The sequence below is a fragment of the Vigna umbellata genome, chromosome 3 (genome assembly GCF_029865625.1).
Source record: "Vigna umbellata cultivar VRB3 chromosome 3, Vumbellata_1.0, whole genome shotgun sequence".
NCBI classification, from domain to species: Eukaryota; Viridiplantae; Streptophyta; class Magnoliopsida; order Fabales; family Fabaceae; genus Vigna; species Vigna umbellata.
Window position 1 is genome coordinate 32,114,644 of NC_142167.1, and position 15,155 is coordinate 32,129,798.

General features: G+C 31.9%; 1 protein-coding gene and 1 pseudogene across 3 annotated transcripts; both read right to left on the reverse strand.

Annotated features, from left to right (window-relative positions):
* Window positions 1-1,738: 1,738 nt before the first annotated feature.
* LOC124833505 (protein RETICULATA-RELATED 3, chloroplastic pseudogene) lies at window positions 1,739-3,505 on the reverse strand (annotated as a pseudogene). 2 transcript variants are annotated; one of them, XR_015784686.1, is made up of 2 exons: window positions 3,346-3,505; window positions 1,739-3,149 (listed from the first exon to the last, which is right to left on the reverse strand). The product of XR_015784686.1 is annotated as a protein RETICULATA-RELATED 3, chloroplastic pseudogene, transcript variant X2 (transcript). The 2 variants fall into 2 exon arrangements; XR_015784685.1 differs by having other exon boundaries at window positions 3,339-3,504.
* Window positions 3,506-6,341: 2,836 nt separating this feature from the next.
* LOC124833503 (KH domain-containing protein At2g38610-like) lies at window positions 6,342-12,783 on the reverse strand. The gene is made up of 7 exons (XM_047308000.2): window positions 12,511-12,783; window positions 12,248-12,336; window positions 11,280-11,431; window positions 8,625-8,741; window positions 8,390-8,506; window positions 8,131-8,274; window positions 6,342-7,097 (listed from the first exon to the last, which is right to left on the reverse strand). The coding sequence occupies exons 1-7, from the start codon at window positions 12,588-12,590 to the stop codon at window positions 6,951-6,953; spliced, it is 846 nt and encodes a 281-aa protein (XP_047163956.2). The 5' UTR covers window positions 12,591-12,783; the 3' UTR covers window positions 6,342-6,950.
* Between the last annotated feature and the right edge of the window lie 2,372 nt (window positions 12,784-15,155).

Here is a 15,155-nt window from a genome sequence, read left to right on the forward strand (position 1 = left end):
GAAATGATGAAAAAATTGGTGTCTTGAAGCTTAGTTAGAGATGGTGTAATGTGAAGGCATGGAGGTTCAATGTGCACATTTTCAATAACAATATAAAGTGGTGCTCGTTTTCTCCGTTTTCATTTATAATTTTTAATTTTAAAAACCTAACTTTTGAAGTTAATGAAGATTAACAAAATAAGTTAATTATATCAAAATTTACTTATCTCCGAACCAAAAATACATATTATGATAATGTAATAAAAAGGTCAAATGTAATTGTTAAAAGTAATAATTGTTAAAATTTGCTTATCTCTGAAAGCAAGAAAATGTGATTTTTTTTTTACTTGTAAATAAAAACAGAGATAGAACTTCTAAAATACGAAAAGATGTATTTTTTACACTATAAATTTTATTTCTTTTATTTTGGTCCAATTGAAACTAGCACCTATTCATTAAGGTATCATCAATAAATAATTTAATTAACTTAAATATAAAAATAAAATATAAACGTATATATAAAAGTGCCAGACAAAATTATAGATTTTTCGAAATAATCCTTTTTTAAAGAAAAAATCTTTAAAAAAACTTATTGAAACATTATTTTTCTAAATAGATCTATTAGAATATTATTTCTCCAAATGAATCTGTTTGATATTTTTTCTCTAAAATGGGAGGAAAAATAAAAAATTCAAAATTATGAAAAAATAATTAAAAATAAATAATTAAAAATTTGAATTTTTAATATAATTATTTTAAGAGAAAGTATCAAACAAAAAATCATTTATGATTTTTTAGTATAATTTAAAATTAAATTTGTTATTATTAATTTTGTATAAAATAAAAATTATTATAATAAAAATTATTTATGATCAATAATAACAACAATATAATAATGTTAAATATAATTATTTCTAAAACGTTTTGAAGATATTAACTTTATAATATATTAGGAATAATTTTTTTATTATTGTAATGATTGGTAGAAAAAAATAAATGAAAAATAAAAGATAAGTTTAAAGTTTACAACATTATTATCAATCATAAATATTTTTAATTATAATATTTTTATTTTTCAAAAAATAAATAATAACAAATTTAATTTCAAATTATATTAAAAATCATAAAATATTTTTTATTTTATTCATTATCTTGAAGTAATTAAAATATATACCTAACATTTTTAATTAGTTATTTTAAGTTACCTTTACATAATTTTAATTTAATTTTTTTTTTATTTTTATGTTTTATTTTTCTTCCCCCATTTTAGAAAATAATGTTCCAATCCAATACATCTATTTAAAGAAATTTTATTTAGAAAATTATTATTATGAGAAAATAAATCCTGACTTGGAGAATTTAAAGCAAAAAGTACCAAACTTAGGTAATAGAATTTTCTTTTTCACAGATGAAAACAAGAAAAATCACTGGAAATTATGATTTCTGAAAATGATCAAATTATATTTGATAGATCAAAGTTATTATCAAAAACATTTTTACAAGTTTTTTAAAAATAGAAAAATAACAATAATTTTATAAAAATACTTAATTCATTGTCACATAAAACCGTAATTAACTTTCTAAAACTATATATTTCAGTTTAAGAAAGTTGGTTTCTACCTTCTTCAAATTTATTTATTATTTGATTGCAGAAGCTTTATCCTATCCAAAGAATGCAATATGATTATTTATCATAATACTCTTAGCTTTATTTAGCGAATGCCCCAAACTAGATCTAAGGTACTTTTACAAGGATGGATACTGAAAAAAACGACAAGAAAAATCTATTAATTGATCACTAAGAAAAAGAAATAAAAATCTACATGGCCTAGTTTATGTTTTTCAAAGGGAGGGGGGTCCCGAATTCCCAATACATGGCCAAGACTACTTTGGCATGTTATTGTTGTTGTTTCAGGTGACAGTTTCAACAACATGCAAGAACATCAAATGCCATAAACTGGTCTCAAAATCTTAATCTCCTTCCTCAAAATACCTGTTTTTCACTTATTTCGCAACTCTCATCACATACCTTAGCAAACTCCTACATGCAATTTCATCAAACAAAAAACCTTACCTTCTCCAACTCCAACATCTCTCTAGTTAAGGTAAAAGACAAAGTGAGTTATGTCATCACTTTGATGGTTCTGTCGACTGATTCTGCAACCCCTCTTCCCTCTCCGACGACTCCACCTTCTCTTTCTCAGAAATCAAAGCAACCTCATTCTCATTCTCCTTCTTCTCCCCAACACTCTGTGCCCCAGTTAGCCTTGCCAACACCACAAAGGACATGCCCCCAAGAACATTGTTCACACACCTCAGAGCCAACACCGAGGACTTGAAGGCCAAGGGGCTAAGCACTCTCTCCAGCATGAACTCAACACCATTCAGAGTCTGATACCTCAGGTTGCTGCTAACCCCCATGTGCCCTGCCCAAGTCAGAGCATTCAAAAGGGTAGGTGGGGCCTTGTTAGGGGTCTCAAAGGTTGGATCCATCTTCTTCCTCATACTGATCAACCCATTGGAAAGTGTGGTTCCAACTAGTCCAGCACCAAAACCAACCACAGCAAAAATGGTACCTTTGTAAACCAAGGTTCCAAACCTATCAAGAAGGGAAAAAGCACCAGGCTCAAACATGTGACTCTTGGGGCATGAGGCAAATATGCCAGGTACGCTGGATGCTGCTGATGTCATGGTAGGTGCCAACAGATACATCAGAGTGAAATTCAGAATAGCCCCAACAACCAAAGTTGAAAAGACAAAGTCCAGTTCATTCAACCCAAAATTAGGCCTTGAAGCCATGTCACCTAAAACACAAGCACTCACACCTACCAGCTCCTCCATCAAAACCTTGAACGGAAATTGTGGATCAGCCGCAACCCTTGATCTCCACCCGTTCAGAAAGAGACCCAAAATCCCAAAAGAAGAATCTTTGGAATCTCCGTCGTCACCTCCGCCTCCACCACCGCCACCTCCACCACGCCCGACCCCATCTCCGCCGTCCCCTCCGGCGAAGGAAGGCCTCAGCCTTTGAGGAAAATGAGGTAAATTGGTGAGATACAGAGGACGATTCTGAAGTTTAGGCGATGTAGATGGCAATGATGGGAAAGAAAGTGCTTGTTGTTGACCTGATAGTGGAGACAAACACAACATACCCATGGCAGCCATTTGATCTGTAAAAGATGAAAAATCAAAGAAAGCAAAAACTTTGGGAGATCAAATGAACGAATTTCGCGTCATTTATTCATGATCATAGCAGCAGATCATTCATAGCCATGAGAAGAGGAGTATACAAATAAAAAAAAATGAATTTTTAAAAGAAAGATCGGATTTTTGAAAGAGGGTTGGGATCATGCAAGTACCTCTTACCTGGATCTGGAGGGTGGTTTGGTGAGAGAATAAATGATGGCTGCTGGCGAGACTCACAAGAACAAAGCTTAAACCTTCAGCAGAAAAAAACCCTTTTTATTAAGTGATTGTTGAAGAAATTAAAAGCAAGAGACACCACACCACATTAGGTTAATTTATTCTTTAAAGGAATTTGGAGTGAAGCAATCAGAGTTTGTAAAATGGGAAAATCACTTTTATACAGTGGTTTGGACAGAAATAAAAATTAGTAATACATTGTATATGTTGTTTTAAGGAAATAGAATGTATATATGATATTACACATATTCTTTTTAACTAAATAGTATTTACATTGTTATTTATTATGCTGTGAACTTATTCTTTTAAAATTATTTAATTTTATAATAGTTAATTTAAAAATTGTATTATTGACTACTTCTGGTTAATTATTAATAGAAAAAAGTATACTCATATGTAAAAGGTAATAAAATTATAAAAGAATAATTTTAACCTTCATAATACTTTATATTTGAACAATAGTGTATTTAAATTATATGTATACATGGATACTAATACTATGACTAAAAATATATACTCAAATTAGGAATACTAACGTTAAACAACTTCGGCTGTCTCTATTTTTTGTTGGATTTTTTTAATAAATCTTATTTTTTTTCAATTAAATGTGAAAAAGGAAGCAATTGGCTTCTTCCCATTGAATTGGGTTAATAGATTAATTTTTAGATAATGTGTTAGTGGGAATGATTCTCACACATTCAAAACAAGTGAAATATATAATAAAAGAAATTTTCTAATAATTAAAATTCAAATTAGGATTCTTCACCTTTACTTATCTTTTATCATCTTCAACCCTAGCTATTTTTAATTATATTTTCCCGCAAATGATACTCATTAAAAAAAATGGCATTATTTTTTTAATTAGCACTTTTATTTTATGGTGGAAATTCAGATTTTGGAGAGTCGAATTCCCTGTTTAAAAGTTTGTGATGTGTTTTGGGGTTTGATCTTAATCAGTGCGATATGCATTTGATTTATGTAAAGAAGACGCTAATTCTAAATTTATATTACGTAGATGCATATAAAATATTATTTTAAAACATTAAAAATACACTCTCTAATATATCCTTTTTATTATTAAGGTGAATGCATGTAAATAATGTAAATCACTTCACTCACTTTCTAAAAAAAATAAAAATTATTTTTCTAAATCTTCACCAAATATTAATTTATTATTATTTCTATCCTTCTAAATATCTTTTAGAAACAAAAAAACACTCTAAAACAGGATACATATAAATTAATCCTAAAGATGTAAGATAAGCCACTTAGAATATTAACATTTTAGAAGATGAAACTATTTAGTATGATAAGAATAATTATATTTCTTCAAACTTTACTCCGACAGTAAACAAATAGGATATTTATTATTTTTTTACAGTTACATGATTATATATATATATATATATATATATATATATATATATATATATATATATATTAATTGATTGTGCATATTTTTATTTACTAAATTACTATAGCACATGTCTAGATAATACATTATTCATTTCATAATTGATTATGTCAAAATTCTTCATATTATATTTTTTCAGGACATAATTCATTATTGATTCTACCTTATCGATTATGCCATTTTTAAGAATATTAATGCTTAATATACGATATATTTTTTATATTTAATTTTTAAAGGAAATTTTGATAATTACTATAATTATATGATTGTAATCTATATTTTATTCTTTTAAATCAACCATAATTATTTTCAAGTATTATGTTCTTTTCTTTTTCTATTACTTTTAAGTTACATTTTCTTTTTCATATCTACTCTATTTTCATTGTAAAAGCCATAAAGTATAGTTTTAATTTATATTTTCTGAATCTCATTATATAACGTAATTTAAAAATCACACACATATATTTTTCTGATGTAACTTGTCTTATAAGACTTCTTAACATAAATTATTCACACTTCAACCTAAAAACGTTTGTTATTATGAAATATGTCTAAGAAACAAAATTTGTTTTTCATATTGAAAAAATATTTCTTTTTTATTCTTGTGACTCAAAATCTAAATTTATTGTTATATCAGCAATTATAACGAAAAATTCTACAAAATTCAAAGTTTTATAAAACTTGCAACTCTAAATATGACTTCTCTTCTGGAGATGTTTGGTCAAACTTTGATTCATTCATCTGTCTAGTCGCAACCGAAACGTGTTTTGGGTGATTTTTGGTTTATTCGTAAGAACTCGAGATGTAAAAACATGGCAAAATTTTGTAAACCATAACATATATTTACTTTTTTATAAGTTATGGATTTTTTTAAGAGATAAACTTTTGTTTAAAAGTAAATATGTTTTTAATTTTTGAACTTGGACACAATTAAAATTCATCTATCTCAAACTTTAATACATTTTAATTCTCAATTTTTGAAATTAAATATATATAATCCTTTTAATTAATAATATTAAATTTTTTATATATGTTAAACTACGTTTGAAAATGTCAAATGGAATAACAGCTAAAACACTATCATTTGAAGTCGTTTGATACATTAAAACAATTTAACACAAATAGATTAAAGTAGAATATATCTATTTATTTTTAGAAACCTAAAAATCAACTATATTAAAATTTGAATTTAAAAACTAAAAACATATTTAAGTTTTTGTTTGTGATTTTATGAAAACAATACAAGAGGCTAAGAAAATACAGAGAAGAAAAGGATGTCACAGGCATTACCTACCTCCCATTAAGCTCTGTGACCAAATGATTAGCACCAGAGGTTTTGTCTAACATCTCAACTTGGCAGATAGCAATGCTCCAAGTGAAGTTTGACACCCTTCAAAATATCCATCAGTTCAGCTTCAAAGGATGTGCAAAAGCCACATTTCTTAGCAGTAGGCCAATGCAGAATCCATGGTGTAGGAGTTTTGACAGCAAAAGAAATTTATATGGTGAAATAAAAGGCGTTGCAAAAGATTTAAATGTACCATTCTATATAAACAAATACCACATTTGTTCTTTTAATGGTACATGGTAAGAAGTTTATCTGACATGCATAATTTCAACCACAGTGCATAGCCCTCCGAAGAGAAACCAAATGCCTGTGACAAACAACTAAAAAGAATCCATCCTATGCTAGCTTATCATAAATATTAAAACACCATGAGACTTTGACAGTGTCACATGCCAATAAACACTTGTCTTGGACCTAAAACTTCACCACCAACCATCACATGTATATATTCCACACTTCTCAAAAGTAACTGACGCAAGAATAAATTCAATGAATGTATTAAGTTTGCAAGGAAAAAAAAAAGGGTTGGTCTGAACAAACCTATTCTCAATACCCCCAACTATATATTTTTTTCTCTTTTAAAACTTCCTCATTCCAGCTTTGTCTCCTGTCTGTTCAGGAACAAAAAGGGTGAGGAAAAACCACCAGAGTGCTAACCAGCAAGAATTGTTAGCCTATTCTTTCGTAGCTTGCATGGAATGAGACATGTACTGGAAGATATTCCCAGCAATCAATAGCTGGAGGACCACAATACTCATCATCTACACCGTCCACCGACGACAACTTTCAGCGACCCGTCTTTGCGCGTTTCATTCCACTGGAGTTGAATGGAGACACACTGCCACTTGGCCCTGGACTCTCTTCTCTGAAATTTGAATTCAGCATAGCAAGTTCACGCAACTGCTGCCTCTTGATGTAGTCCTGTGACTCCTCCTGCATGTCAAACGTTGACATCCATCATAAAATGAAAATTTAATCACTCAGATGAATCGGCAAACTGGTAGCCCATGGAAAACTTCAGAGTTCTTTGTTTCCATGAATAAAATGGGTGTGCAGAAAAGAGACGAAAAACAGATCTACAGTGGTAACTTGGATAGAATACTTGATAGGAAACAAGGAAAAGAAAAGTGTAAATAAGCAAATTTCCAACAGAATCCTAGTACATCAACCGACATGGATTTTACTCTTGCAATTTTGAGAATAAAATGAAGGTGGAAAATGTCCTATGTATATCCAATACCAATACCAATATGCCTGCATACACTACCCAGATTTTTTTAAATTGGAAAAACTATGTTTTTACATCCCCAGATGCTTATTTCTCCTATCTCACAAGCTGCTGCTACTTTGAACAACATTTTTCTGCGACATGTTTATAAGGGTAGGAGAAAGAAACTTCACCTATGGTCTCAGCCATTTGCAAGCCCAGATAAGGGAGGGGGTTGTGTTATGAATTTCGAGACAAACTCGCCAGTATAATACAGGATCATGTAGACTTTAATTGAGCTGAATGTGTGATACATATATGCAATCCCGCACAGTGGGATAAGGCTTTGTTGTAGTTGTTGTTTATGAGGGAGAAATGTATGTTGACATAAACACTACAAAGACACGTAGCTGCACTTTTTTGTAAGATCACATTGAATCCCTTTTTCTTTCAAATTGTGATAATCAACTAATATGGTTGCGTATAAATGAGAAGTGATACAATAGTCTACATAAAATACTTTTTTCAAAAATTAATTTTTATCAAATCACCTACTTTACTAAAATCTGGCATCTATACCTTCATCACATCAAAACAAGTAAATGGCGGGATATGCAAACAAATTAACTATCCAAATTAGAAGTTAAGAACAAAAGAGATAAAAGGTCTCTTTATGCTCTCTGTTTTCGGAAAAGTGGAGTTGAACAACAGTTAGTACACTCTGCATAACAGATAAAGATATAGGGTGAATGAGCATACCACAGGCTTGAGAAGTTCTTCAATAATTTCCTGAGCCTGCCTGAGCCTTATTTCAACAACATTGGCAGGTAAGTCAGCCTCAATCAAAATGTGCAGGGGTTCATTGAGATGCTCATAGCCTGGTCTTCCTCTTAATTTCTCCTCCTTAAAATTGAAAAATAAAGAGCAATTTCAGTTGATACAAGTATGATTGAAAAATATAGATCATTCATGAGTACGTTGTAAATAAAACCTAGAAAATTAGGCTTATCTTCATTACCTTGTCTGGATCCTTTATTGAACCTTTTCCCCTAATATACACACGACACCCAGTTGTAGCTTCTACACGTTTCAAGGAATTGCCTCTAGGCCCCAGAAGCCTTCCAACAAAATTGAACTGATGCAATAATGGCCAACATACTTTTATTAGTTAAATAAAGATGGTAGATATTTCAGTTCCAGAAAAGACAAAAACAGCTATCTGATTTATCAAATGAGTTTGTACAAAAGCTTACATTGGGATATGTATCTACTGGAATTTCCAAGCGCAATATCCTCTTAACAGTGAATGAACTAGGACTTGCAGGTGCACTTTGCCAGTCCATTGTCATTCCAGGGGGTCCGCACAACCTCTGTGTTTTTACAGAGAAAGCAATGTTGATATATAAAAGTTAGAAATGACCATGTTAAACAACAAAAACAAAAGATAATTTTTTTCGTCATAAAAACATAAATCAATAAGCAGCTAGCATTTTCAATCTCATGATGAACCAACAAATCAGGAAATTCTACAAGTTTGAATGAATGAGGGAATCCAAGAGATGATATGCAGAAAAGGCACTGGAAGAGGCAGCTGTCAAACTTTTCTGCTAGTCAGATAGTCTAATACTTTACTATCATGAATAATAACACAAATACAGGATCAATCAGATTTTATGTTGGATATCATGGCCTACCTTATTAAAGCAAGGAAGACACCATCATGAAACTGTTAGGAGTACAAATTATTCGTTGAAGAGAAGACTCAATCCCTTAGTCTGCTTGAATCATATTCAAACAGAGTCTAAGCTTACATATCAAGCATTGATTCACTAGTATATATATTTTTTCCAATCTTACATCATGTAAAACTTGCATCCCATTTTTTATGCAAGTTTATGCCTTCTCTAGAGTGTTAACATGAACAACTAATTCCAAACCACATAAAAACATATAAAAACAGCTTATATGTAAGATAGACATGTAAGAACACACAATACAAGAAGATCATCATCATTAAATGACAAAAAACCATCATCATGGGACAAAGCAGGCATTGATGTGAGTCAGTGAGTTATGGGACTAACATCAGATATTGATGCAATAGAGTAAGGTTGCACTTAGAATTAGGGTATCATATGACATGACATAAGCTCTTGGTAAGAGATTAGGAGAATTTATAAAATAGTTTATGATATGTCTATTAGATTATCTCAATATGCATTCAGGATAGCTTGTAGAAATGACTTCCAACTTAAATAAAAACTTTTTAAGCCAATTTCCTCTTCAAATAAAGAAATAAGTTATATATGTAATAATGACTTGAATTGTTTACCTAAATCCATCCTAGATATGGTGTATACTTAAGTCCTATATGGGTAAAACTCCTAAATCATTTATAGGAGAACAAAATCAAGGAGGTATTGAATCGAGTTTTTCCCATAAGCCAAAGGCAATTTATGCACTTAACTTTTGTAGAAGCTCTTTCATTTAACTTTTCCACAAGCTAAAGCACATAAGATGAATTTAGTTTATGGGAGAAGCTAAATTCATTTTACTTTCATATTTTCTTATCTTATAAATAGTTATCAAGATATTTATGCAAATGGGCCAAATTGGTTTGCTTGGTCTATTTGTCTATCTTCTTTGCCAGAGATAGAAGGATTCCCTGGAACCCTCTGGAGTCCGTACTTGTTAATCTTGCTCCCAATTCCTTGATCAATCTCTTGACCAAAAAGCTTTTTTCTTCACATCACCTTTGAAAGCTATGGCATTTTTTTGAAGGTGAATCGTTTATTTGAATGGTGGTACATCATAGGATAGGATTAATATGAATTATTTGTTACAGAACTGCAACCCTCACAAAACTCTATATATCCCAAAGTCCACACTATACTCTGGCTATGAGAAAAACAGACTTCTATTTCTGTGGGGTGAACTAAAGTGGAGGCTTTCTGGTAGTTTTGGTCAATTTGGGTTTGTACACTTGTCTGAAACATTCTCAATTTTCTCACTTCAGAGCCTTGAGATATTTAAGGAGGCAAGGGTTTTTGGCAACATGCAATGTTTACTGCTATTTGTTGCCTATGAAGGGGAGGAATGTCAAAATTTTCACTGGTAGTTACTTGCATTGTCGTATTTTATGGGATAAATAGGTTTTCTTAAATTTTTTAGCTGATGGATAATTTAAAGGAGTGCACCTTGGGTGGATATTCCAAGAGAGCTCAAATGAAATGATTCCTTGATCTTCTCGGGTTTCTTTTAGGAGGATATTGTAACATCCACTCTGGTACTCACACATCTACACACACTTTTTCATGCAAATGTTTGATTTCGTTGTGATATTTTAAATATCTAACAAATGTATGGGGCTTAACCTTCAGTAGTGATCACTCATCTCATTAAGTAATCCTTGGTTTTCAATATTTTCCAGTAATTCAGAGTATGTAGTCAAACACTCAGTTCACGTCACATCTGTTTTCAAGAAACTGCTTTGAAGAACATAAACGTAGGTCTTGTCCCTGTGGTGGCCTTAAACCTGACCTTACAGAAATTTTTGCTACTATTACTGTTATTATTAAAAAGAGAATACAATGATTTAGGATACATTAGGCTTCATGAATAGATGATAACAGCAATATATAATCCATGTAGTCATGCTCACTTAGTAGCAGGAATAATGCTTGATTGCTGTTGATGCTGAATACAAGGAATAGATGATGAGTATTTTTTAAAATTCCTAATGTATGGAATTAGACTAGACAAACATTGTAGGCATTTATAACAGCTAGTTACTACATAGTATCCAAATGCTTATGGACACATATGTATGATATACTCAAATAATATAAGGAAAAAAAGTTGAGGATATGAAGTTCAGATGCTACAATTGATAATCTAAAGGCAGTCACCTCCTGCTGAAGGCTATTCCATCCACCCAACCCTGTTCCACTGACATTGGACATAAGGTTTGAAGAAGCCATAGGACTAGGGCTTCTATGCCGAAGTCTATCGAAGTCACCAAAACCTTGGTTGGATAACATTCCAGAAACTCTTAATATTTCTGCACATGAAAAACAATTGAAATGAGAAACCAATGCATAGTGTCAAAAATCAAGACATATTGAGTGATGAATTATCTCAGAAAATATTTCATTCAAATGTGGACATCAATTGCAGTGAACCATATCACAGAAAGACTAACGGAAGCAAATCGACAAGCCTTAAATATTTGGAAGGAAGTCTAACGAAGTCAACAGTCTCAATGTTAATGGCACCAGCATTCTACACGTTATTTACAAACCAAGCTCTTCTCCAAGAGTGAAAAGCCATGGCAAACACTTCAATTCAGACATTTTCAATTCCTTAAATTGTGAACACCTACAAGAGTACATGCTTTGCAAAGATGGGATTTTCCCTAAGTCCGCAAGTAAAAAGAATGCATAATCTGTTCAAATTCAAATTAATCCCATGAAAAGATATTCAGGACTATGAAAATCAGAGAAATATTATATCCCGCCATTAAATTAATCACCGGTTGCATAAGCTTAACACTGTGAAGGTACATTTCTTCCAACATTCAGACACCATCCAACAGGGGATACATATAAACAAATTTTATTTCAATTTGAATGACTCCTTTGACGAAAAAAATCAGTATCAAGTGAAGTGCGAAGGGATGGTGCAACCACAATGATGATGGATGACAGGGAGAGGAATCAATGCACGATCAAGTCTATCGTTGGTTTCCATTGTCCATGACTATTGACACAGATAAAAGGTTTGTGACACGATCTGACACACACACACATCAAGCATACTTCAATAAACAACAAGAGAGCAAAAACAATAAGGGATAGATCCACAAACAACAAAAGACCTTGATTTAGGAGGCGGCTGCATATGGGAAGAGCTTGCATGAAGGGTCCAAGCTTCTGATGTTCTGCCAGCAACTCTGATAGATACTGACTGCAAAAACAAGAACCACCCTTTGCTTTAGTGAATCAAGAACACACAAATTCATCCAAGGCAAATCAAACACACAGGGCCAAATCCAAAGGGTGTTCCGCCGAGAGTCCAAGTTTGTGTCTTTTTTCAAGTTTTGATCTCAAAAACATCACAAGAAAAAATAAACCAACCCACCTGTCCACGTCTGGATTGCTCCTAATCTGAGGAGAAGCAGCTCTAGCAGGAGAGAAGTTGGGATTGTACAAGCCTGACATGGCTCACTTTTTCTTAGTTTTCCTCAAGGATTGGAAGAAAAAACCACCAGCCTCCAAAAAAAAGTTGAAAAAGAAGGTTTAGTTGGTGTAGTTCTTGCAGAAGAAAAAGGGGATACAGAGCACCATCAATTAAGGGGGGTCTGTAATAAGGAGAAAAACGAAAAAGGGTGGACAGTTCTCTCTGAATTTTACACAAAAGGAAGCAACAAATAATTATTTATTTATTTCCTTTTTCTTTCTATTCTCTCTCTGTCTTAGTCTTAATATTTCTCTTTTTCTGCCTTTTTTTTTCTAAACTAATATATTTTCCTTGTCCACAGGCTGCCTTGTAAAAAACAAATACAAAAACAAAAAAGTTGATGACAGTCCTGAAATGGAAGGGATCTTTATAAGGAAACAGCAGGATGCAGCTAAAGTCTAGGCAGTAAAAGGTTACTAGATTTTGTTTGTGACAGTAAAAAAATTTCACAGCGACCAAGGAAGTGAAGTGTGTTTTTTTCACATGTAAGATCCCTCAACAACATAACAAACACAATACTATACAACTGTATATACAAAAATCTTAAAAGTGGAACAGTTTTCATGGTATGAAAGTGAAGTGGTTAAGGTAACGTAGGTTTGATAAGAGTGGGAAAAGGTAAAAGGGTATATAGGGTACAACAAAAACAACAAGTTGAGACGCGTGTTAGGCATGCAGAGAATCATAGGCGTAATCTAATCAATCTAATGTTTGTGTTTGTATGCAAATACTACAAAGAAACTGTAGACTTAACAGTGTTTTGGGAGAAGAGAGAACGAAAAATGTGAATGAATCAATGGCCAACGATAATGATGTTTGCCAACGCGGTCTTAGCTGGACCGTAACACTGCACACTCTCTTACAAATCTACCTTACCTTACCTTACCATACACACTCAACTACGTCGTTTTGAAGCTCCATCTCAACCGCTAGGTCCAACGTCAATCCTTGTTTTTCCACATTATTATTATAATATTAGCATTACAACAGTCCCATTTTTTAATAATGTTACAAAATTCTTGTTCTTCAGTTGAATAATGTTATCATTGAATTGCGCTTCTATTCTGTTCCCTCTCTATTTTGATTGAACACCCTTCTCATTTTCTCATCAGAATTATCATTTTTGTTTTTCAGATCCTCATAAGATAGCAATGGTTTCATTAAATTTCAATTTGCATTTATAGTATCTTATGAATCTGCACCTACCTATAATAAATAACCCTACCTGGTGCTGTTAGAGCCATTTTTGTTGCTCTCATTCATACCATTATTTGACCCCTGGGGAATCAATACACTGTCTCTATATTCACTATAAGCCATTCCATTTATATTTTTTTCTTGTATAGCATCAATTTCCAATCTTTGCATTCTGGCTTCTTCTTCTCTCTTACCCTTTTTTTTATTACATTTTCTGGGTCTAGAAAAGGTGTAAAAAAAAAACCTTTGACTCCCTTCTACGACGAGTTTCATGTCATAATTCACAATAAATTATTAGGCTGAATGAATGCTTTTGCTCGAGTATATACACTATTTTTACCTACCCTTTTCCATCTTTTGATAATTTTGCATTTATTTTTCTAGATGTCGTATGAGATAAGGATAAATCAATCTATCTACATACAATAAAAAGTTTAAAAGATATCAATGTACCTAATCCAGGACTTCAAAAGTCAAAATTCTTTTCTTTTTCAATATTACCAGTAACTCACACAGATTTAGATATCTATCAGGGAATCATCACCCTTACCCATTTTCCTTTTTCTTACAAATGAAATACTTAAGATGTGAAGGGAAAAAGTAAGAGAAGTGTATTAAGATTTTAATATTAAAGATAAAACAAAAGATGGTAGGGGCAGAGTAGGGAAAAGAGGTTGGTGTTGTAAACTATAGAACTGTCCACAAGCACAACAAGACAATGTACAAGGTGGGCCATTGTCTTAACTGAATGCTTCAGTGCCTCTGACTCAATTGGCCGTAGGAGAAGAATCCTAAGATGTTTTATGCAATAAAATAGAAAAAATACACCATTTTCTTTTGCCCTTTGATTCCTTTCTCCCACAAGGCATGTGTGTGTTTCAGTCTTTCTCAAAAAAACCAAAGTAAAAAAAATAATTGACAATATTGTATTTTCTTAATAAGGGTGGCAAGAAAAAATTCATGGACTTTTTAGTTAAAGGGGAAAAGAATATTTCTTTGTTATTTTTGGTAATAAATAGTAGTAGGGAGAGGATGGTCCATTGGTCCCAACCACACAGGCAAATTGACACACTTATACTATTATAGAAATAAATGTTCCTTTCTCTTTCTATGCATTTTATACTATCTTTTTATTAACTTGTGTTTTGGTTGTCAAATTGAAGATGAACTTGGTCAAGTGAAAAGTAATATAATTTATATATTTGGGAAGTGAATGAGAAAGATGGTGCTTGATTAAAAAGATAGAAGATAATGGAAGAGAGTGAGAGTGAGGAACAATGATCTCAACTAACAATAGACTTTTTGTTTCAAAAATAATAGGATGAGTCAAAAAAAAGTGTCTAAAGAAA

What these genes read in the sequence shown, in the direction of transcription:
- LOC124833503 (XM_047308000.2), bottom strand. Translation starts at nt 12,590, where the DNA reads ATGTCAGGCTTGTACAATCCCAACTTCTCTCCTGCTAGAGCTGCTTCT. An exon ending in CAGTAGATACATATCCCAAT is followed by an intron (nt 8,507 to 8,624) that starts GTAAGCTTTTGT and finishes TTATTGCATCAG; the next exon opens with TTCAATTTTGTTGGAAGGCT. An exon ending in CAATAAAGGATCCAGACAAG is followed by an intron (nt 8,275 to 8,389) that starts GTAATGAAGATA and finishes TTCAATTTTAAG; the next exon opens with GAGGAGAAATTAAGAGGAAG.